The 24861-nt window shown below is 42.0% G+C and overlaps 1 protein-coding gene across 3 annotated transcripts in view; it reads left to right on the top strand.

Moving 5' to 3' along the window:
* The first annotated feature begins 359 nt into the window (after positions 1-359).
* Positions 360-24861, top strand: part of LOC118084396 (transmembrane protein 182) — a 33492-nt gene continuing 8990 nt past the window's right edge. The window contains exons 1-5 of one of the 3 annotated variants that reach the window (XM_035113881.3): positions 360-619; positions 1944-2058; positions 6901-6999; positions 8685-8822; positions 15636-18870. In XM_035113881.3, coding sequence (XP_034969772.1) covers positions 467-619; positions 1944-2058; positions 6901-6999; positions 8685-8822; positions 15636-15775 — 645 coding nt within the window. In that variant the 5' untranslated portion in view covers positions 360-466 and the 3' untranslated portion in view covers positions 15776-18870. Of the gene's footprint in view, positions 620-1943; positions 2059-6900; positions 7000-8684; positions 8823-13327; positions 18871-24861 lie in introns of those variants that run through there. The other 2 variants (XM_035113880.3, XM_060270221.2) reach the window with 2 other exon arrangements.

The raw sequence follows: 24861 nt of genomic DNA, 5'->3' as shown, positions 1-24861 counted from the left end.
CTTTAGGAGATCAAATAGATTTATGAATCTGTGTGTTCCACACAGTAACGTCTTGGACTCCCGACATTTTGTTGCAGGTTCCACTTCTCTATTTTTATGAGATAATTTGGTTGCAATATGTGCAGGTGATAGCACACAGCTCTTTTTTCAGACAGAACGTCAGTTTCCTTGCTGCAGATTGAAAGTTCAGAGTATGCATACATGGGTGTGCATTAATGCCTTAGCTGCTTGGTAGGCCCAAGTCATCAGCTTTTCATAGCTCTCTCCTTAGTGCCCTGTGAAATGAACACCAGTCGTGAAATGATGCTGATCTGTATCTTAAAATAGAACCCCTTCTCTTCATTCTCCACTCCCTGCTCCTCTCTCTCTCTCTCTCTGCCTCCCTTCCTCTCCCTCTCCCCAAAACAAGAACATTCTCTTCCTCCTTTGCTGAGTTTTGAGCTGCCCACCCCCTCCTCTTTCTATCATGAAGATCAAAATAGCTGCCTTTTTAGCAGGGATCATCGGAGTCCTTGGGGTCCTTCTCTTTCTTGTAGCCTTTGGGACAGATTATTGGCTCCTGGCGACGGAGACGTGTGGAGGATTCATACCTGAGAACAGCACCTATCACACTGAGGAGGTAAACCTGGAGAAATAGTTTGTGAAGAACCTTCTGTAGCTTTAATGCACCATTGTCAGGGGAAAAGAGAATGCTCTTGGAAAGGAGAGGAAAATGAAAGAGATTGAGAGTTTTGATCTCAAATAAGAAACTCTCCTGCATGCTCTCTCTTCACCTGACATATTCAGATTAATTCTTAAACAACCAGACTATCATTAGTGACTGTCATCTGAAAAGAAAATACAATGTTTTCCTTAGAATTATGTGTCCCCCCTTACTTACATGCAGATCTAATGGATGAATTAATGCAGTAAAACTCAGATAATGACTTGGCTAATGTTTATTTAACATGGAGTCACTCCTACTAAAAAACAAGGACATATTATACTCCAGTTCTGGTAACTGGCTAAGCCTATGAGGTCCTATTCACCCTTACCTGGGAGTAATCTAATTGTACATACTGGGCCTTACTTTCAAAGTAAATATGCATAATATTAGAGGGCAAAAATCAGCCAGGCGTGTAAACTTCTGGCCAAATAGCAAACCTTGACTGTGTGAATATAGGAAATGTCCTTGGGGGTTCTCTCAACTTCATCCATTGTGTCTCCAGTTTCTTTGGCATGTTACTCACTTTTCCAAGTGGAGGAGGAAGCAGGGGAGAGGTCCAGTTCAAAATATGCTTTTACCCAGTGTATTTGTTCAAACTGCTGGAACGAGATATTACTAACCCCACACCCAGATTCTTTTAAAACGTTGTCTGGGATCCAAAGAACCAGGCTGCTTGTTCTGGGCCCACCAACCAGACTTTTAAGGCTTATGTTTTCCTGCGGTTTTCCCACCTCTCCTTCTGCATGACAATCCACTTTTGAAACTGAAGGACCTTCAGAAATAGTTTGACTTTGTGACAAGTCTTAGGGAAATGGACTGCTGATTAAAAACATAGGAGACAACGACACCCACACTGTGAATGTTTCCAGTCATTGGGTGTACATAAAGTAGTATTTGGGTTTTGGAGAATGATGTCCAAAAGTTGCATTTAAATTAAAACAACAACAACACATTGGCTAGCTAGTATGCTCTGTCTTTGAATATATAAGCAGTGATTGGTATATTAGGGATTCAAGCTCAATTTTAACACTATCTGCCTATTAATACCATGTTTAAAAATATAACCTTATCTAACAAAAGTTGTGATGATAAAATGAAGTGGGCAGTACCCCATACAGTATCTTACAAGAAAAGTGGGATACAAATGTAACTGTAAATGAATAAATGCTTCTGTGCTAAATGGAATGCAATAATTTTCACAGAACTCCTAGATTTTCATTTCATTTTTTAAAAATAGGTTGGGACGGGAAATTGGACAAAAGGAATTCTTACGTTTCACCATGAAGGTTTCTTTTGGCGGTGCTGGTTCTTTGGTGAAGATTACAAGGAGACCATATGGAACTTCTGGTTTAGTGAGTACAAGTGGAATCAGCAACACAGTGTTATAGTATATAGTAGCTACCTATAGTAGCGCTTCTGTCGAGGGTTGTAGCCATCCAGAAGAAGACATCGATTTTAATCCTGCCCTGTATTAATACTGTTTCTATTCCACTGCAGTTCACCTTCTGCCAAAAATGATATTATTCAACTCACAGTCCACTGTGGCAAAATTATGTAACTTACATGTGATTACATTATTCTACTCCATTCATTTCACTGCAAAGGAAGCTTAGTACAAATGGTGGGAGAACTGTAATCAATTATGTTTCATTTGCAGACGGAAAGCAACAGTCGTATTTGTTGGATTGATTTGCCATCCAGCCTGCAGCTTTGGTTTAAGCATAGTAACCCCAAGACTCATTACTGAACTGCACTTTATGTGGGGCTGCCCTTGTGCCAGGTCTGGAAGCTCCAGCTGGTGTAGAACGCAATAACTGGTCTGCTGATGGGGGCAGGTGGCTGATAGCATCTGCTAACACACCTGCACTGGCTGCCCATATGCAAGCAGCCAGGTTCATGGCTCTTGTGTTGATACACAAAGCCCTGAATAACTTGGACAAAGCATACTTTGAGCCCTTGAGCCCTTATATCCAAGTTTAATCACCAAGAAAGCTGTTGTCCCCCATGTCACAGAAGCCTGACTGGCCTCAGCTGCAAGTTGAACATTGAGTGTCAATGGTCGCATGCTGTGGACCAGTCTTCCAGCAGGGATTATTAGGCAGTCACTCTCACATCTGTCTTTCAGGTGCCTCTTGAAGTCCTTTTAATGACAGCAGGCCATTGCAGGTGTTTTAATTAGCCAATTGCTTTTATTTGAATTGCTTTTAACTGTGTTTTTTTTATTTTATTACGAAACACTGACCGGATAGTTTATGGTTTGGGAGTAGATAAATATGTTTAATAAATAAGCATTACAGTTATCCAGGAATTTTGTGTATGCTCTTCCACATTCCTGATTCTAGAAACTCACCAACATTTCATTCTGACTTCTGATCCCAAGCATATTTACTTGGAAGTCGATCTCACTTGGCCCCGCAATGCCAAGAAGTGTGTGCACAGAACTGCCAATTGAGTCTTCTAATAGCCTTCCTTATATTGTACTTCTAGCATTCATCGATAAAGTATAGATAATTCTGGATTGCCACGTTAATGTAATAGTGGAGGCCATCCAAGCCTAATTATTATAATACGCTGTATAACATGATATTACCTTAAGTCAAATGATCAAATTAAACATCACTTGAAGCCCATTCCCATAGCACAAGATATTCTTGATAACCAGGAGATCTTTTATTACTTTTTGTGTCTGCATTAATGAGACCGATCGCAGCAAATTCATTTTGCCGCTTTTTGCAGATGCAATAATTAATGCAGTTGAAATTTCATTAGTCACTTAGCACGAACGAATGTCCATTTATTATAAAGTGCCCCCCATTTTGTGGGAAGCATTTTTAAGTAAAGTGGATAATCATTAATTAATTTGTTGAACATTCATCCTATTACCGTTCATCATGATAAGCCTTGGTGACATTAATATTGATGGGACACCTCTGCAGTAATGGCCCCTCTACTTCCTCGAAAGTATGCCATCCTTAGGCACTGTAGTGCTCAGAAATGGTAACTATTCCTAGGTCAGTTCCCAGACAATGCAGGATGAATTCAATCAATAGGTGAACTGCTAGCTGAAAGTGGTGGTGGGGAGATAATAGATATTATGATAGCTTCTACCACATCAAGCTTAGAACGAAGTAGGAAATGCAACAAAGGTCACACCCATGCAATACATTGAAAGCACATTTAACACACGTCTAAGGATATGGCTTCTCCCAAAGAATCCTGAGCACTGTAGTTTGTTAAGGATGCTGGGAGTTGTAGCTCTGTGAGGGGGGAAACTATGTTTCCCAAGATTCTTTGAGGGAAGCCGTGTGCTTTAAATGTGCATTGAATGTGCTTTAAATGCTTGGTGCGGATGTCACCCAAAGGTATAGTGTGGAATGCATCTGCTCGGGGTTGAAGACCCTCCATTCCATTCCCAGTTTCACCTGATTTTCTATCTCCTCCCATCAGTCAGTATTCTAGGGGCACTGAACATGCTAAATCCTCATTAGGTTGCTTGGGAATCTCCCACGCTGTGCCCCTCGAAGATTCTTTGTATTTTTGTGAAAACGGAGATTTGCCCAAGCTTGCTGCTACCTTCTACTTGCGTATCTATGGTGCCATGTTGGCTGCAATGATACAACCAGTCTTGACATTGTTTCCCAAGATTCTTTGAGGGAAGCCGTGTGCTTTAAATGTGCATTGAATGTGCTTTAAATGCTTGGTGCGGATGTCACCCAAAGGTATAGTGTGGAATGCATCTGCTCGGGGTTGAAGACCCTCCATTCCATTCCCAGTTTCACCTGATTTTCTATCTCCTCCCATCAGTCAGTATTCTAGGGGCACTGAACATGCTAAATCCTCATTAGGTTGCTTGGGAATCTCCCACGCTGTGCCCCTCGAAGATTCTTTGTATTTTTGTGAAAACGGAGATTTGCCCAAGCTTGCTGCTACCTTCTACTTGCGTATCTATGGTGCCATGTTGGCTGCAATGATACAACCAGTCTTGACATTGTAAACAGAGGGAATAATGATTTCCTAAAGAATCAGCATATTTTATTATTTTGACAATTTATTTACTATTTGACCAGAATCATCTTGAAAAGGTGTGTAGGTCACTCAACACAACAAAGATCAAAGACAACTTAAAAGTACAAAATCAGGATTCAGTTACAATGCCTGCTGAAATAAAGAGTCTTCAGTAGGCACTGGTGGGGTTCAATAGGGCGGTAGACTGAATGACCTCAACGGGGAGGGAGCTTTACTCCTGGTGGAGATGAATCATGCATCTGAGTCATGGGGGACACTAACAATGGCCTTTCCCCCCAAGACCTCAGTGATCAGGCAGGGATATAAGGGATCACTGGACCCAAGTTGCTAAGGGTTTGGTAAATCAATTTTGGCACCTTCAACCTGACAGCCAGTGCAAACTTTTCAGCACTGGAGTTATGTTCTGCTCTGTAATTTCTGTACCAAAGTAACCTACATTATTTATAAGAACAGCTAGATTTTGCAACCAGAATAAATTTAGTGATTAAGTAAATTTGTGCATCAATGCTAATTTATTTGGTGTAATTTATTTGTCTTCTATTATGCACAGGAGTACTGAGGAACAAGTTTTGTCTCTGGTATTTGATACTTCACAAAGGAAAAGTAACAACAGGCAATGGGCAAACTCCTCTTAGCTCAATTTGAAATTGGCATATGATTGTCCCACAGATTCTCAGCTATAGAGAATCTCCTGCCTCATTGTGTTATCATTGATGTGTTGATAGTGCTGCACACATGCACTTTATCATATTGTCTCCTGGGAACTGTAGTTTCTAGCATTGCTCAGAAATTCAACTTTCCACAGAAGAGGCATAATGTCTGAAGTGGACCAAAACAAGGCTGCCTAGTTGAGTGGTTCAGTCACATAGCAGCAACCAACAAGTTTCCATTAGAAGCTTTCTTCTACAAAGGCTCACATAGTTTTGGAAAGATCAAGGAAAGTTTCAGCAAAGAGTTTTGAAGATCTTCTGCATATGCACTTCCCAAAGCAAGGTCGCTTTGGACCTTTTTTTCTGATGCCACCTTTGTGCCCTCTAGGCAGTGCTGATGCCAGGGTATTTTGCACCCTAGGCAAGCTAAATACTTGCACCCACCCTCCCAATTAGTAACTTCAACTTTCAGAAACATACATCTTGTAGTAAAAAAAAATTGGAAGCACAAAACTTGAAGCTGCTAGATTTATTTTAAATTGCAAGCTGAAGCCATGTTTATCTTTCTCAAATACAAAATAAAATGCTTTAGCACACAAACAATTTTGAATAATTTTGTGAATTGTGATGTTAAAGTTTAAGTCTCTTTAACATTTTGGTAGCAGACACATCAAGATCTCACTTTGTATGTCCTTTGCTTTGCAAATTTTGTGTCACCAGTTCCTTCAGGTCAAGGGCCCATGTTTGGGCATGTTCAAGTCATATACTGTAGTTGCTGAGCCAACTAGTCTCTTTACCAACCTTGTTGAACATATGTAGGTTTTTGTTTTTTTAAATAAGTTGAAGCTTTGAGAAACTGTGTTCACCACTTGCCACCACTTGACATTGGAAGAGTGAAAAGGATCAGCCTCATCCAGTGTTGCCAATGCCCAGGGATGACAGAAGTTGCATAGTAGCCTCATCTGGAGGGTGTCACACAGGCTACTCTAGCTGTATGCTAACATGCACAAATGTGCCACTCCGATAGCATAGCAAGTCATAAGTCTAGTAGCAGAAACTGCTAACCCCTTGCCAGTGTATCATATGAAAGCTTTGAGGGTTGCTTTGCAGTCATCTCAATACAACCACATCTTCTGGAACAGCCTTGCCTTTCACAGTGCCATTAGGGGTAGGCTTTTGGGGGGTGGGCGTCACTTCCACCTTTGAAATCCCAGTAATGACCGAGAAATCCCGGATGTACGGCAGCCCTAATTAAAAGCAAGACAGCCCCTGCCTGCAGGCTACAATCTAAAAAGAAAAACAAACAGACTCACAAGGGGAAAGGGCAGAGTGGGTAGGAAAAAAGTAAACTTGGGCACCAATTCTTAAACAGTTGCATGATAATGACCAGCTTGCATAGTTTAGAAGGATGTTCTTGCATTACAGATGCATGATTAGAACCCTTGTAGACCTGATTACCTTGACTGTTAAACCACAGAGGCAGCAGACAACTGTCCTGTTTTCTATTTTTTTCCCCAGCGAGTCAAGCACATCCAAAACATTGCATGCATGGCTACCTGTTTCCTATGCCTATTGCACTTGGACCTCATCCTCACCCCTCCTACGATGCAACTGCAGGTATGCACACGTTAAGAGGTAACCAAATAATACATGTATTAGGCCAGCTGTTGTTGTAGGTGTATGTTGAGCAGCAAAAATGTAGTGAGCAACAACACCTCTACAACTGCCTTTTAGGACTGGGGGGTAACGGTGGGGAAACACCCTGAGCCCAGGGCCAAGTGAGATGGCTGGTGCAGGCAGCAGATGCCTAGGATGGCAGCATCCCTCCTATCATCCCCCTGAGCTGACCTACAGCCCTCAGGTACTGTAAAGTATGTTATCTCATTGTGTTGAAGTAAGGTTTACCTGCCAGTCCAGCCAGATTACATGCATCAATCTGAGGGAGTGGGGAGGCATCTTTTATTGCCTCTGCCTCTATCACCATAGAGTGGGTGGACAGCAATTTTTCTTGGCAAACTCTCTCACTCGCTGGACCAGCTGTTAAAAAATTGACCCCATAGAACGCCTACTGTTATCCTACCACCTCGGGTGCAGTGGTTAAGAGCGGCGGACTCCTAATCTGGTGAACCGGGTTCGCTTCCCTGCTCCTTCATATGCAGCTGATGGGTGACCTTGGGCTAGTCACACTTCTCTGAAGTCTCTCAGCCTCTCTCACCTCACAGAGTGTTTGTTGTGGGGGAGGAAGGAAAAAGGAGATTGTGAGCCGCTTTGAGACTCCTTAAGAGGAGTGAAAGGCGGGATATCAAGTCCAAACTCCTCCTCCTCCTCCTCCTCCTCCTCCTCCTCCTCCTCCTCCTCCTCCTCCTCCTCCTCCTCCATCATTGCATGTATAGACCCAACTTGACTTCTAAGTAAACAGGGAAGGGCTATAGTAGCACAGGGGTAAAGCACATGTTTTGCATGCAAAAGGTTCAAAGCCCCATTATCTCAAAGGAATGGCTGAGAAAGATTCCTGTGTGAAATCCTGAATTGTTCTGGTGGGAAGAGGTCTTAACCCTTTGCCTTTGCACTGTAGTCCTAATGAACAATGGAACACCAGTCTTATATTGAGTCAGATTATTGGCTCATATATCTCAATATTGCCTACACTGACTGGTAGCATCTATCCAGAGTTGGGGCATTACCAGCCTTACCCGGAGATCCAGGGACTTTCTGCAATCAAAGTAGATGCTTACAGAGCAGAGGTAGCCAACACAGTGCCTTCCAGATGTTGTTGGACTACAGTTCCCATCATCCCCAGCCAACATAGCAAGTTGTTAAGGATGATGGGAATTGTAGTCCAACAACACCTGGAAGGTGCTACGGACTCTGGCTATGGCCCTTTCTCTGCATACCATGGTTGCAATTGTAATAACCTCCTTCAACACCCACCCCCCGATGAAATATGATCATACATTTATCATGTTTGTAAACATAGATGGGGCATGGCTATTCAGCACTGGTGTTCTGTGTATAACATGATACCTACCACATGATGCACCCTGCTTATGCTTGCAAGTTAGGGTGCAGAGATCAGCTGAGTCCATTGCAGCAGCTCAATAAAACTGTCAAGAACCTGATTCTGAATTACTGATGATAATCCTGGGATTTGTTTCATTCTCTCCCCCCTCCTCTCCTTTCCCAAATTGTTTGCTGGAGAAACTTGGAACAAATTGGTTTGCTACAAGCCTCTCCTGAAAGGAGATCCGATTATGTGAGTTTACTCAGCGTTCCCCTCTACTTTCTTCTTTCCGATTGTGCAGTGTACAGGGGCTTCTGGACAGCGTTCATTGTGCTGGCTGTCACTGCCAGCCTCGTAGGAGGATTTCTCTTGGTGTGTGGTGTGCCTTTTGTCAGTGCACGGTTCTATAAAGTAGGAGGCGGATTCCTCATCACGGCTGGTAAGCTGCCAATTCATGATAATTGGATATATGGGTGCCTGGGACGCTGAGGCTAATTCCCACTTTGTGTAGCCTGTGTGTGCGTGTGTGTGCATGTGTGTGTGTGTGTGTGTGTGTGTGCACGCACACACACACACACACGTATGAGAGAGAAAGAGAGAGATTGAGAATGAATGTGTGCAAAAAAATAATGAAAATCACATGGGTCTTCTCCTAATAAATTACACAGTATTTCATATAGGGTTTACTCTTTAACCTATCATTCTCCTGAAGATATCCTGCAAGCCAGCAGAGGTTCAGGATCAGACCTGAAGTGCATGTCTGCACATGGTGATCAGGAAATGACACTGTGTTACACCTCTAGGGATGGGAAAATCCACCAATGTTAGTTTCTCTCAGTTTCTCATTTTTTCTACCTCATGAAAACCCACCAGCATTTTAGTGCAATTTTCACTTAATGTACTCTATGAATGCAATCTTGCCTAATATACACATTTTTCTAAAGCACTTCCCCTTAATATAATGCACTTTATTGTATGTTACTTTCGCATAAATGCAAACTGAATCAAATTTCTTCCCTATCCCTAAATGTCCCCCAGTGACTAAAACATTGGCAAGGTTTAGGGATTTCAAAGCCAGAAGAAGGGGAATGAGTCTTGAAACCTAGCAGGATCTCAGGTTCAAAGTGACAGACATTGGTAGGACTGCATGCTGTGCCAGCAAAGACCTTTTTCAATTACAAGCAGGGCTTCAGTAGGGAAAGATTTGATCATCTCATTGCGTTCTTTCCTTCTAAGAATGGCAGGCAATTATTGACCGTGTTTTAGAGCATTTGCCTGGTAACCTGCCAGCTACCTTAACAAAATCTTGCTGGGTAGTTTTTTCTGGAGGCACCCTTTCAAAATGAACCAGCTCATCTACACTTGTAGGCTGAGAAGATTATTCAGCAGATGGACCTGGAAGCTTTTTGATATTTATTGCTATCTTCTCTTGGAGACCTTTATCCCTACCAAGTTGCCAATTGCTTTATCAGATAATGAAACACATTTTCTGTGAGGACTGCTTTGCCATGAGGTGTTCTTAACCATGTTTGACATGTGACAGTTAACTTGAGAGAGGCTTTCTTTGCACATTCATGTAACAGTTTCCAGTGCGGTAGCCTTGCAGCAGCAAAAACCAACCAAGTTTACTTTAAAGACTAACAGATTTATTGGATTAGAGCTAGAATCTAGTCCATAAATATGTATGTCATATCACAGGGGTGGGAAAACTCAAGTCTCTCTAGCTGGCCCGCGTAATTCTTCCCGGGCCACACCCCACATTGACCCTGCTTCACACACAGGGTCTGGGTGGAATGCATACTTTAACTCCAGTATTTCCTCTCTCTTGGAGACCAGGGAGGGATGTGTGAGTGTGTGTCGAAACTAGCCTAATGTACACAGACAAAACTTATAACAATTGCTCCACCAACCTTCGCTTCTAATCCTGCCCAGTACTGACATGTGGCCCTTGGAAGATTGCTCAGAAGGCAACGCAGCCCTCAGAGTGAAAAAAAGATCCCCCTCACCTGCTTAAATCCCCACTTCTACACAATATTATGGATTGAGCAGGAGCCCTGCTCTCTTTTCCACCTGGACACTCTACATGCACCTGAAAGGCCGCCTATCATGTGAAAGGATCAAAAATAAAACTGCCAAAATCAGAATTCCTTCACACAAATCAATGGTGTAGCAACACTTGGAATACTCTGAACAGTCTCCATTCAAAAAAGATATACTGGAGCTAGCAAGGGTGCACAAAAGGGCAGCCAAAATAATCAAGAGCCTGGAGACACTCCCCAGGGTGGGTGCAAAAAGGGGATTGGATAAATTCATGGTGGTTAAGGCTTTTAAGTCATGATGATGCCTATGTTCTAATGCCACTGTTAGAGGCCACATCCCTCTGAAAACCAATTAATGGGAACCATTAATTAATGGAAATCATTAACAGCAATGTGAGGAGAGTTGCAGTTGCAGTAATATTCTGCTATCGTCATAGTCATAGCCATAGTCATCTGATTGGCTGCCGTAGAACAAGACGCTGGACCAGCTAGGCCTTTGACTTGATCTAGTTTTATCTGATAAGTGTAACAAGTGGCCTGGCTCACAAGGATTCTCCCCAGTCTTTGATGGATTTCCACCAAACCTTTTAAAGAAAGAAAATAATAGAGAGAAGGGGGGGGGAGAGACAGCCAACACTTTATATTCAGCATTGTTCTCTTAAAGTTAATAGTTCCATATTGTGGCTGCTATAGGCTGCTCATATATCATATGCATTTGCACTTATGAATTGCCAAGAAAGATATCAGCATCTCATTATTTTTTTCTTGGTTTTTTTTGGAAGTTTTTGCTAGGCAAGGAGGTGAGAAAAAGGGCAGGTTGAAAGTTCATTTTCCCTGTAATTAGCAAATTATAGACAGGCTTCGGAAGTTCTAAAAAGAGTTTGGAGTTCACCCACTTGTCTCTATAATTAGCCAACAAGGTTTCACGATGCTATGATGAGAGAAAGGATGGCACAGAGTTTAGTGAACAATTTACTTGAAATGAAGTTGCTACCATCTTTTGACTGAGGAGGAGGAGTTAGGAAGGCTTGCAGTCAGTCCCTAGACAATTGTTGCAAGAATTTAAAGGTGAAAGGTGTCATAGCACGGTTCAATGCCCTTACAATTAGCCCCTCCCCAGAAGATACCATTGACCTAAATCAACATTGAAATGGAAACTCTCAATTAATCACAGGCCCTAATGAGTGGAGGCAGAGGGGGGTTTAAAGAAAGGAAGGGATCAGTTCTGTCAATATATGCAGCCAGCCAATGCCACGAAGCAATGCATACAATTGTGCTATGAGTAAATATAAAGACTAGATCAGTCCCAACACAGGATTCCAGGAGCTGTTATCTGGCCTGGAAACCAGAAGGTACCTTCAAAAAAGTGTGTGTGAGAGAAAGAGAGGGGGTGCTTCCCATCCTTTATATCTTTCCTACTCACTCCCACTATACATTACTTCTGCCAATGCAAGCATCTCCCACCAGTCCTTCCCCATGGAAATCAGCAATTAGAGCAGGGGCATCTAATCTTTTATTTTGGCTTAAGAGCCCCATCAAGAATTGGCAAACCCTTCAAGGGCCACATTATGCTAGTTGTGGGCACGGCCAAAGTGGACAAGGGCCATTTCCTTGTATGTGTTCATGCACACACTCACCACATATGCAGCACACATACAGACCTCTCACATACTGTACCAGCATTTTAATGCAAATATCCCCTGTATGTGAATTTTTGTATGCAAATTTCCTTAATATATACATTTTTGCAAGCAACTCCCCCTTAGATAATATGCATTTTTGCATATTATTTACCTCTCAGATAATGCATTTTCTCCTAATAGACACCTTTTGGCACACATTACAGTATTTGGTTAGAGAACTGCACTGCGAAAAGCAGAGAAGTGCAAATTTTGAAGGATAAAAGCATTTTGGTTAGCATATTTTTTCATGAACTGTGAATTAAAGAGTTTTGTATTAAAATGCAAACTGAACTGAATGTATTTCCCATCCCTATGTACCTTCAGTTTCTTGGTATGCATCTCCTATGTGGCAAACCTTCCCTTTTAGGCCACCCTGAACTTTTCACCTTACGAGAAAGAGACAGCACAAAACAATATATATATATATATATATATATATATATATATATATATATATATATAGTTTTTATAAACGTTTGCTCTTGTTTGGATTGTATAAAAATATTACCCTCCCTGTGTCCTGATCTGGAGAAGTCCAATAAATAAACAATCTTTCCCCAAACATTGCAAGAGGGTATGTAACCTAATCACTGTGAAGTGTATCTTGGAAATCTGAAACCAATGGCTAAGAAACAAGTTCAGCAACATGCGGAGAGTGATAATGGCACCTCATGCAAATCTAGGAATTCGTGACTTTTGCAGCTCAAGAGAATAGAAACAAGGTAATCTTTTATGCAATTTGGTCACACTTTCTAGAATTATTTCAATAGCTTTGCATAGCATGCATAAAACATGTGTCAAAACATTGCAACGGATCCTCCCTTCTAAAAGCTTGCTGCTGAAATCCTGTAACTTTCCATACCACAGATGTTCCAGCGGTTTGCTTTGTTTCTTTGTCTTGATTTTGTTGCGCTATAGAGCAAGATTGCCCCTCCAGACACCAATAATGTGGTAACATCGGGGAAGCATTGTAGAACAAACTAACAGTGCAGAATGGTGTGTGGATGGTCTAGCATAGGTCCACGACTAATGCATGATTACTGCACCAATGACATGTTGCAAAATACAACCCTGCCCCCATAAAACACCTGTCTTCAGGGGCCCTGTTTGCAAGCTACTTTGAGATTCATTCGAGTAGGAAGTGCCATAGAAATACAAATAAACAATCAAACCAACGTAGCCTCTCTCTTCTTCTTCTTCCTCCTCCTCTTCTTCTCTCTCAGGTGCTTTATTTGCCCTGCTCATATTCATGTTTGCAATGTGGAAGGAATTTGCTGCCGATCTCCCGAAGTACATACTTCTAGAAAGAAGCGAAAGATGCCTCGACGATACTCCTGTGAACGTTTATTACGGGTGGTCGTTCATGTTTGCAGCGGCGGGAGTCCCCTTAGTGTTTCTTTCTGGAATCCTTTTCTACCTTGTCGGTTACAGCATCCCGAAGGAGCTGGAATAAGAAAGGGCTGGGCCTTTGTGGGAGATGTGCAGGAGGGGAATGATTGGATGCTGTCTTGGCATTGGGGAAAGCGTTTGTAGAAATATTTGTGTCATTTAAGTGTTTGATGGCAAAGCACTCTAAAACAATGGTGGTGGGTCACTTTAGCACAGAGATAGGGAACCTCAGGCCCGGGGACCAAATGCCTGGACCTTGGGACTCTTTCCAGGCCACACACCCTTCACAGCCACAGCTCCTCCCCACAAGCCACATCCTTCACTAGCCCTCCTTAGCATCCTCATGTGCTTTTGTGGCTGCAAAGTGTCTATGAATTCTGATAATGCCTGTTGCTTGTGTTACGGAAGATAAAGGTGTGTGTGTGTGTGTGTGTGTGTGTGTGTGTGTGTGTGTGTGTGTGTAGAAACTAGTCTACTGGGCAAAGGTAAAGTTTATATTTGTTGCTTTGCCCACTTTTGCAGAAGGTTGTCCATTGTGGTCCTTTTCCTTAGTGGGAAATAGGTCATTTGCTACGTCGTAGGGCATGTCATTTTTTGGGGTCAAACATGCCATTATTTTTGTGACTGGACAACATTTAGCTTGGTAAATCCAGGTTTGATTAAAAACACATAAATTGCTCTTGGAAAACCAAAGAATTTTAATTTTCGAAAATGTGGGAAATGCTATAAAAAGTTAGTTTCTCTGCACAAAGCATATCCTGCTAAGCATACAACATTACCTTGTACTCATACAACAATATTAGAAAGTAATGACATCAGTTCATAAGAAATTTAAACAGCAAGTTTCATGAAGTCTTGCTTGGCTTCGTTCTTGGACATCAGCCGCTTTTTGGCCTCTGATGTAGCCCTGCTGCCTCTGTGACTTGTTGCACACACCTCTCTATAGACTGAGCATCACAGGGCCATTGTGGAACTTTCATGGGCTCAGCAATAAACTTATTCACTTCCACTGTAGTAAGACAACATGTCAAAGGAGGTTCATATACCCCATCAGACTAATTGATCAGCTCAAACAGGGACAAAGCACTGGGGTTCATAGAAGGCGTCTTCCTCGGACATACAGAAGGATCTCTCAGCGCCCCTCAAGTCAACAATCTTTTGGACACCAGCTCTCCTCACTGTCATCTGAGCTCAAGGGTGTCTTGATTATTATTTTGCTGAAAGCATACCATGCTGAGCACTGAATCGTTGGCAAAGCAGCAGGGGGAACTCGTTGATGTGGAGGGCATAAACCAACCAGATCAACTATCATGGATTGGCTGGATCGAGAGAAGTGGTGTGAGGCACCAACTGGGGAACCCCCAAGGAAAGAAGGCTCAGAGCCAGGGGATTGGTGGTGGGATGAAAATGAGTGGTCAGAAGGTGAAGAGGGAGAAGATTGGTAGGAGGAGGTGTTGGAAGCTGAAGAGGTAGCAGGATTTATTTAGTGAGCAGGAAGTGTTTGGTAGAGAGCAGTCCAGAACCAGAGGCAGTGATGAATCAGGCTTGTGAGGAAGCCAGTCTGTCTCCCCCCTTGTCTTCCAGAACCAGAAGAGGTATGAAGAGGCTGGGCAAAGGCAGACAAAACACTGGAGTCTCAGATTGCTTGGGAATCCCCCTGGCAGAGGAAGAGACTTAGGGAGCTGTGGGACAGTGGGGGCCTTCAGTCCTTGCAACTGCCTCATTGGAGCAAGATCTACTGGGAAGGGCTCACTAGGCCTGACCTCCTGAGCTGTTTTGTTTCTTTGAATAAAGAGAATTAACTTCACTGACACCATGTGAGTTATTGCTGACTTGCTCCTGAAACCTACACTGACACCAGCTTACAACCAAGCTTGACTTCTACCTGATTCATGGTACCACCCTCCCAGCCAGTGTTGACTTTTGTAGAATCACCTGCAGTGATCTGCAGACTCTGAGCAATGCCCTTCTTCTTTAGGAAATCTACAATATTATTAGCTTGATTCCCCCTCTTTGAGCTTTTGTCTGGAGTGAAGTGGTAGAGGTATCTTCTGTCAGGCTCACTGCACACAGAATAATGCTTTCCTGAGCTGCTTATCTGAATTGTCTGCTTTCAGCATAACTTTAGTTGTATCTTCACAGCCGTCAAAGAAGATGCAGTCAATATCAGCCTTCTGAAAAAGATCATCAAATTCCTGACCCAGAGATTTCATAACTTTTTATTGGGCCCTCTTGACTTTATTGTGATCAACGGCAAGTCTCTGGTCTTCTTCAGTGATTAAGCCAGCATCCATAAAGGCGGCAGTGGTGATGGCAGCTGTGGCACACTGGCCAAATCCATATCCAATGCTCTGCATAGCAACATTGTGTATTTCTGATGTTTTGTACTCTCTTTATTAGAAGTGGAAGGTGTACTTGGTTTTTTGCAACTGGGGCAGCAAAATACAGAGCAGAGAAAAAAATGACACTTGCAATTGAGGATGTCAAAAAACTTGTTGAGTTTTGAGGTGAAAGCCTCTTTGACATCTAGCATTTCTCTACCAAGAGATATGTTTTTGGCTTGCTCCCAGCTCTCTTGAATCTTCTTTAAGACTGTGACTCATGAATATACAATGGGGTGGCAAAAGAACTGTTTGCTTGTTCCCACTTTAGCGAATGTCCTTTGCAAGACTGGCTGCTGGGTAGTTTCTGACATCCTCACCACTTTGTTCTCTTAGCAGTACCCCATATGTCATAACGCCTTGCAGAGTTGGGAGTTCAGAGGGCAACAACTCTCTGCCAGTTCCAATTAGGTTGCTCATATGCACGAATGTCCCCAGTCTTGTTCTCTGTTTAGAAGTCATTGTAGGTCAATTCCCAACAGTTGGGATGGTGGTATTAGTAGCAGCACTGATGGACAAGTAATATAACTGCAAGTACTTAGCAATCATTTTTAATGATTTTCATGCAATTTTCCACGCATTTCCCCCACAATATTATTTTTAATAAGGCAAGTTTAAAATTATTAGAAATGCAAAACACCACACCAGTATTTTTATGTAGTTATTTACCAAGCAAAATGAAATCATATTAATTTACCCAAAATATGCTTTGGATTCCCAAGTCATGTTACAACTTTTTAGCACCCCTCATTTGGGGAATATGAAAGTTGAAAAATTCAACACGCCCTAAACCTCAGCCAACCTGGTGTCCCCCTCCCTGTTGTTTCAGTCCACAGCTTCTACTAGCTCCAGCCAGCATAGGGTGGGTGTAAGGAGAGGGAGGAGAGCTCTCCAAAAATTTTGGAAGGGGGTTGCCTCTTGCCATATGTATCCATATGACATGGCCAAGGGTTTCTGGTTATTTATTTATTTATTTATTTAAGCCTCCCCAGCTTGGCTCCCTGTGCAGCCTCCTCACCAGCTGGAACCCAATGGGAGCAACACTTTTTTCTATCACATCTCATTGATCCCAAGATCATTTGTTCATTCGAGAGCCATGAAATGTAACTGGTATGCATTTGTAATGTAGACCTAGTGATGTCTTGACCTGCCAATTATCATTTCTATCATTTTTCAATCTCAAGTTAAGTTCTCCACATTTGTATACCAGTTTGCATTCCCCCCATATTAAAAACTACTCCTGAAAATTAACCATAATTATAATGACAATTTTTTCCTAATATACACGTCTCTATGTAATTTTGTGTAATATACCCATTTTTGCAAATGGGTTATCCCTGAGGATAATGCATTTTTGTATGCCGTATTAATATATACATTTTTATGCATGCTTTACCCTCAGTATATGCATTTCTGTACATATTACTTGGCTGCAGATCTGCCCTGCAAAATTCAGATAAGGGCAGGTGTCAGAGTATTGCTGTGCTCCAGTTTGTTCATTTTTTGGAAAGTGCAGTTTAAGCAGGTTTTCCTTTACGTGATGACTGAATAAAATCCACCACCAACCATCCCTACTGGAGACACATTGCAGAAGAAGCTGTGCAAGGCCCTAAAGTCTTTCCCCATTCACTAATATTCCAGAGGTACCCTAGAGAGCTAGTAGAATCCCCATTTAATGCTCTAAGAATTTTACTGGGCTTTGCCCAGATGTGAGAGTTTACCCTCACTTCCACATCTATAGGACCTAAATATTAGCTTTGAAACAACTGAAGGAGAGAAATATTTATCAAATTTTCTTTAAGACCTTAGGGTTGCCATATTTCAAAAAGTGAAAATCTGGGCATAAAAGTTGTTGAACTTGATTTTTCCAGACATTGCAGCAATTTCCGCATGGACACTGTTTGCGAGGGCTGAATACCAGCTGTGTCAGGGAAATTCTGGGCATATCCAACTCTACCTGCCAGATCCTGGTTTTGCACAACAAATCCAGGGACTCCCCCTCCATCCCAATCCAGTGTCCTCCATGGAAATCCCATACCCAGAACAACATCCCCAATCATGTAAATCGAGCCACTTAGTCCATGCGTGTATTGCTGAGTGCATGTGGGATGAGTCCTTCCACTGAAATAAATAGGGAACAGCACATTTATCAAGATCCCTCTACAAGCTGGAATAGTCACCAGCCTCTTCAGATGCTTACCTGGTCTGGAGAACATGTTACCACAGTGGACTAATAGGAGCACACCACTCCCCATCACTGTCATAAAATAACATGTGATACACAATAAATTTATGTGCATGCCTGTATGCACAGAGGCTTAAACTGTTCAAATCTTTAACATCAAAACAGAGGAGAAATATTGAGTGACATGGATCTCCAGATTTTGGGAGCCCTTGGTAAAGCTGCCCTCTGAGAGATGCCCCCTAGTGGCTAAATTGTTGCAAATCAAGGTTTATAATCTTTGTCCCTAAATTTAAGCAATGATGAAGCATGTGTGTGTGTGTGTGTGCAATTGTCCTCAATGGGATGCAGTTTGCACTTATATGAGCCTGGTGAAATGCTGGCTGTCTCTTCAATATTTATATTAACCACAGTTATAAATATTTAGCGTTAAGTCCCAATTGACCTTATTTCTTGTTGAATGCAATCAAATCTGGCTGACATCATGTATTTTATTAGCTCTATTTGTAAATTCTAATTAAATATATATGTTTTTAAAAGGGAAAAAAATACTGCAACTGACATAAAAGGGTGAGTGTTAACATGTCTTTTAAATATTTTAACGTAACGTTATGCTGAGAAGATGAAACAGGGGAACTATGTTGGTTTTAGAACATGTATTTTGTTTGCATTTATATTTTGGGCAAAATAATTCTTTGATTCTTTGAAAACCTTGATGAAGACATTGAATCCCAAACTTGAGTGGACCCACTGACTTCAGAAGGCTTAGCTGCCACCATACGATTAAATGTACTGTTTGTGTATTACCTTTGTATTCTGTTGCACAGAACCTTCAGTTTTCTCAAAGCCTGCTAATCCTAACACTGTATGCAATCTGGTTTGTACTGCAGCTTTAAATGACTGCCCCTGCTCAGTTCAATGAGAAGCTGCCTTATACCAGGTATTTAACTCACCCAGCTCAGAACTGTCTACACTGGCTTGCAGCAGCTCTCTGGGGTTTCAGGTAGGAACACTGAGCCAGGTTGAAGCTCCTTGTATTAACCTACAAAGTCCAGGACAACTTAGGTGCAGGGTACCCTAGGGACCACCTGAACCCTTATATCCCACCCCAGTCACTGAGGTAAACTGCAGGAATTTTGTTGTATGTCCCCATAGCTGGTGAGGCTCGCTTGACATCAACATGAAAACCAAGCCTTTTGTAGGGCTTCCATACGTCCTCTTTTCCCAGGACATGTCCTCTTTTTCATGGGTTAGAGTCGCCATAGTGATCCATAGTAGAATTTGGCAAATGTGTCTTCTTTTTTGCTCTTCAAAATATGGCAACCTTACTTTAGAGGCAGTGGTGGCTACCAGCTTGGATGGCTTTAGAAGAGAATTATACAAATTAATGGAGAGTAAGGCGCTGTGGGTTAAACCACAGAGTCTAGGGCTTGCTGATCAGAAGGTCGGTGGTTCGAATCCCTGCAATGGGGTGAGTTCCCGTTGCTCGGTCCCAGCTCCTGCCCACCTAGCAGTTCGAAAGTACATCAAAGTGCAAGTAGATAAATAGGGACCGCTCTGACGGGAAGGTAAACGGCATTTCCATGCGCTGCTCTGGTTCGCCAGAAGCAGCTTTGTCATGCTGGCCACATGACCCAGAAGCTGTCTGTGGACAAACGCTGGCTCCCTCGGCCTATGGAGTGAGATGAGCGCCGCAACCTCAGAGTCGGACACAACTGGACCTGATGGTCAGGGGCCCCTTTACCTTTTACAGCTACCAATAACTACTGGTATTAACCCTGATGGCTATCTTCTGCCTCTTTTGTCAGAGGCAATGTGCCTCTGAGTGCCAGTTGTTGTAAACTGCAGGTGGGAAGAGTGCTCTTGAACTAAGGTCCTGCTTCCAGGCTTCCCACGGGCCTCTGTTTGGCCCCTGTGAAAACAGGAAAGTGACTGATGTAGTGGCATTCAAATATTACCTGGGATTCCCAAGGGCACCCCCCCCCCCGGTTTCTTCACGTTTCTAAACTACTGTACTATCCTTCCAGTCTTAAACTGCAACTGATACATTATGGGGAAAGTAGCAACAGGTAAGGCAGGCTCTGAGAGCTCAAAACTCTGAAGCTCTCCAATATGAAGGTTTTTTTTTTTTAAAAAAAGAACTAAAACAGAGTTGAGAATCCTATGGGGATACTTTTTGGCTACACCTGCTGTCAGCTCTGACCACTGGCTATGCTTTTATTTCACGCTTCCCTGAAGCAAAAGGAAAGTCACATCTCTCTCTCCTTTCCAGCCAGCAGATAGGTATTTTTATTTCTTAATGTGAAGCATTTTACCATTATGACCTTTAGGATTACGCTGGCTCCCTCTCAGATCCCCGAGTGATAATTTTGCTTTATAAATTCTCTTTTTGGATAATTTTTGTCATTTTAATAATCCATCTGATGTCAGGACGGACACTTATGGGTCACACAGAATAAAAGATGAGAATCCAGGAGCAGAGGAAGATTTACAGTCATTTGCCTTTCATCGATCCCATAAAACAACCCGAGCGTGTACAAATGATGATCTTGTAAGAGTTGCCTGGGCAGGAGCATAAGAATGGAATGTGAAATCCATCAGACTTATTGATACCTGCAAAGCAGAAGATTCCTGAAGTTGTGAATATGGAAGTGAATTTTATATTAGAAAATGAAATATTTATTAACTTTCTCCATCTCTTCTTCTTCTTCTTCTTTTTTAAAAAAGGTTTCATGTCATCAAGTCATTTGTGAAATATTTTTAATTTAACCACCCATTCATGCCTTAGGGGAAAGGTTTTTCCTTTGGAGGCTCTCAGGATATGTTTAAGAACTTATTTGGAACTGCATTTAAAATAGTCCCCCTTGCTCGGCATATCAGTAAGCTGTGAAAATGGATCCATTGCACACATTAGAAGATGCTCATAATTTCTTTGTGGCTTTACACAATGTAGAGGAAGATTGTTAAATGTGGGCAAATTTCAGACAAAGGGTTTTGGTTTTTTTTAATGCATGCCTCGCTTCATGAAGCAAATGTAAAGTTGCTTATGAATAAAATGATATATATATAAACCACAATTAAAAACAAACCAACTTCAAGTTACTAAAACCAATTAATAAAAAAGGAAAACCAACCAGTTCAGCATAAATACAGGTGGGCAAAACTTTAGATCACGTTAAAGTCTCAGCAGAATCAAAAATGTCTCAGCAGCTCAAATGAAACTTAAGAGAAAGGGGGCCAACCCAGCCCCTTTGGTTTTTTCTCAGTTTCTCATTTATACAGTTTTAAATTCAGTTTTCCACATTTCCACATCATATATCTATATATGTAGATACTGACACATTTACATAAAATTCATAAGCATTTCAGTGCAAATTTATCTTAATACACACATTTTTGCATGCAATTTTTCCAAAATATAATGCATTTTTAAAATATTGTTTTCATTAACATATGAATCTTTATGCACTTGGGGCCAGTATGTGCATTCTTGTTCACACTACTTGGCTGGAGAACTGCAATGCAAAATTCAGAGAAGTATGAATTCCAAAGGACAGTGGACAGTGATCCAAATACTGTAATGTAGTTTTTGGCAGAGGATGAACTGCAGTGGAAGAGAAACAGTGCGGCATGCAATGAATACAGACAGGGCAGAGTGGAAAACTATGCCTTCATACATCCCAACTTTATAGTCTCTTGGACACTCTTTCAGGGCCCATAGGATTGCTCCCTAAGTGACCTAGCTGGAAAAGCAGATTCCTATTATGGATGAATAGTGAGGCATGAAGGAACAGGAAAGTGGCAAGATGGATTACGGTACCACTGGATTCAGAGTTCATTTTCTGTGTGCTGGAGTCAACTTTGTCAAAGTCAGTGGCACCTCGCCAGTATCAGAAGCTGGTGCATGGCAGGTCGGAATTGGTTCTAATAAATACACCTTTTCAAAAATGCATAATTAAAACAGTGATTTGATCTCCCTCTAATGAATTTTAGTCAAGGTTCTCTTCAAGGATACTTTTCTCCCATTAGCATTTGACATTAGTAAGCAATGAATAATTCCATTTTTTTCTTGCCAACAGCTGGGACACTTCCTGCTTTATTTGCTATCCACTCAACAGTCTGCAAGAAATGCTAATGAGCCCTGAGTGTAAAAAATAAAAAAAATAAAAATTCCATCTACTTGATCACAGGCAGGAACCAAGGTAAAAAGAAAGAAAGACTCAAGAGCTTTCAAATTAGGACATTTGGGTAAAGGCAACTTGAAAAGCTTTAAATAAGGGGTGGGAAGCTCAGGCGGGGGGAGGTGCAGCCCCCCCAACTCTCTATCCAAACTGTGGTCTGCAGTCTTCATGCAGATGATCAGCAGCTTGCCTGTGGATTTGCAGCACATTCATCATATCAAATCTTTCGTGTGTGTGTGTGTGTGTGTGTGTGTGTGTGTGTGATATTTTATTCATTCTTTTATTTCTAATGCTGAATTCTGTGGAATTCAAATTGTGATACAATGAAGCACAACAAATAAGAAATAAAAAAGCAGGAAAAATGCAATTAAAAACTGCACAGCATCTATTGTTTACAGTGCATTATAATCACTACAATAGGCAGAGAAATAATTAAGCAGTTCACCAATGCCAGCAACCATTTTCAGGTAGTTTTGAGAGTGGGTGGATGGGAGCATTTGCGAACCACTGCACTAGGCCATGCCCCAACTCCCCAGGCCACACCTCCAACTAGCCCTGCCCTGCAACTTCCTTGAGTGTTTCTATCTGGCTAGAGAATTGAGATTTCTGTGTAGCTGGAATGCAGCCTACAGTGCAAAAGTAAAGAGTCTCATGAGTTTCTCCACCCACTTTTTGCCTCTTTGCCCACCCACCATTCGAATGTGGCCCTCGGAAGGTTTGAAATGTGGCCCCTGGGCTAGAAAAGGTGTCCTAACCACTGGAAGACATTGGTCCCTTCTCAGGGGTGGAGGGATGTGGTGTTATTTTCTTTAAAACCTTTCTCCTCATTTTGGCACCATTTTGAAGTTCAAGTCATTTCACCTGAATCATTTTGGCCCTTCTCTATTAACAATATTTGGCATTTGTTTGTGCACACATACAAGAGAGAGAGAAAGGGCTAGAGAGATGGCAGTTCAGATGATATGGATGTGAAACATGTGTTCTTGCATGCTGTTAAGTGTCCCAATTTTTATCAGTCATTTTTGGAGGTCATACAAATGTCTCTATTTCCAAATGCAGATGGAACAGTTTTTGCAACATGGCCCAAAGCCGGGGAAAATATAGTCATTCAGGAGCAATGCAGTTAAGCCAGAGTGAATGGATATAAGCCAAGGATGTTCTATTGACTTCATCGGAATAAAATCAGATACAATCAAAGCCCTTGGACTTAACTGGGTTTGTAGATCAAATGGGAAAGCGGCAATTAGATGCTAATTTGGCTGCCAGTAAATTTCACATCTGATTACAGCTTTTTACACTGAGGCTTAGTTTGCTTAAGCCCCACCCACCCACAATAGAGAACACTTTCCCTCTGTTATGTGGCCTGATTAAAATGATCTCTCATGGAAAGGGGCCGTGTAAATAAATGGCCCAGAGACTCACAACAATCTTCTGCTCTGATGTTCATCTCATTTACAAGGATTGTGTTGGTGCTTTTGCAAGAGAAAGATGGCTTGGTGTACAGGAAGGCTTATGGCAACAAATCTAAATATGCTGACTTGGAAAAAAGTATTATAGAAACCAATTGTGCTTAGACATCCTGCTAGTAAATTGGATGGCAAGGTAAATAATAAAATGATGACTTTTCTTCCCCACAGCCGACAAGCATGTTCCTATCTTATACTCTACCTACAAAAGCCTTTGCTAAAGCTTTCTGACATTTTTGGGGGGTGGGGTGGGGGTATAAAAGCAATCAGAATTAATAATGCAGATAAAAAAATCTGATGCATTTTTTGATTCATTTGCATCACTTATACTCAGAGCAAGGAAGTAGGAAACATCAGGATTTAACCGCATTTTACTCAGCATAGACCCATTGAAATTAATGCACATGAGTAAGCTAGGTATAATAACCTCAGTGAATAAAATTCAGTTGAATTCCACCCATTGAGCTATGATGACATATTAGAAATGATAGCCATCAGAGTTGAACCACTCAGCTATGACCTTTCTCTAAACCAGGCACCCCCAAACTGTGGCCCTCCAGATGTTTTGGCCTACAACTCTCATGATCCCTAGCTAACAGGACCAGTGGTTGGGGAAGATGGGAATTGTAGTCCAAAACACCTGGAGGGCCGAAGTTTGGAGATGCCTGCTCTAAACCATGGCAAATGCTATTAAAACAAGTAATTCCACCCTACAATGTAACATTGAATGTATTGATTTATTTAACATCCACATCTTTTCTTCGGACTTGGGTCTCCAGCTGTTTTTGGATTACAGTTCCCACCATCCCTGACCACTGGTCCTGCTAGCTAGGGATGATGGGAGTTGTAGTCCAGCTGGAGGCCCAAGTTTGGGAAAACATGTGTTAGCCAGTAATAACCCTGCTTCTGCTATCTCTTCTCGGAGCCAACAATGGCCTTTGAATAAATATACTTCCTCTGTGGAAGTAGTGCCCCATAAATTGTCTGAGTTTTCACTGAGCTAAAGGTAAAGGTAAAGGGACCCCTGACAATTAAGTCCAGTCACGAATGACTCTGGGGTTGCGGCGCTCATTGCACTTTTCTGGCTGAGGGAGCCGGCGTACAGCTTCCAGATCACGTGGCCAGCATGAGTAAGCCGCTTCTGGCTGTTTTTCTCTG

The sequence above is a fragment of the Zootoca vivipara genome, chromosome Z2 (assembly GCF_965207765.1).
Source record: "Zootoca vivipara chromosome Z2, rZooViv2.hap1.1, whole genome shotgun sequence".
Lineage (NCBI taxonomy): Eukaryota > Metazoa > Chordata > Lepidosauria > Squamata > Lacertidae > Zootoca > Zootoca vivipara.
The sequence above is the reverse complement of the archived record's forward strand: the minus strand, read 5'-3'. Positions and strand labels throughout refer to the sequence as shown.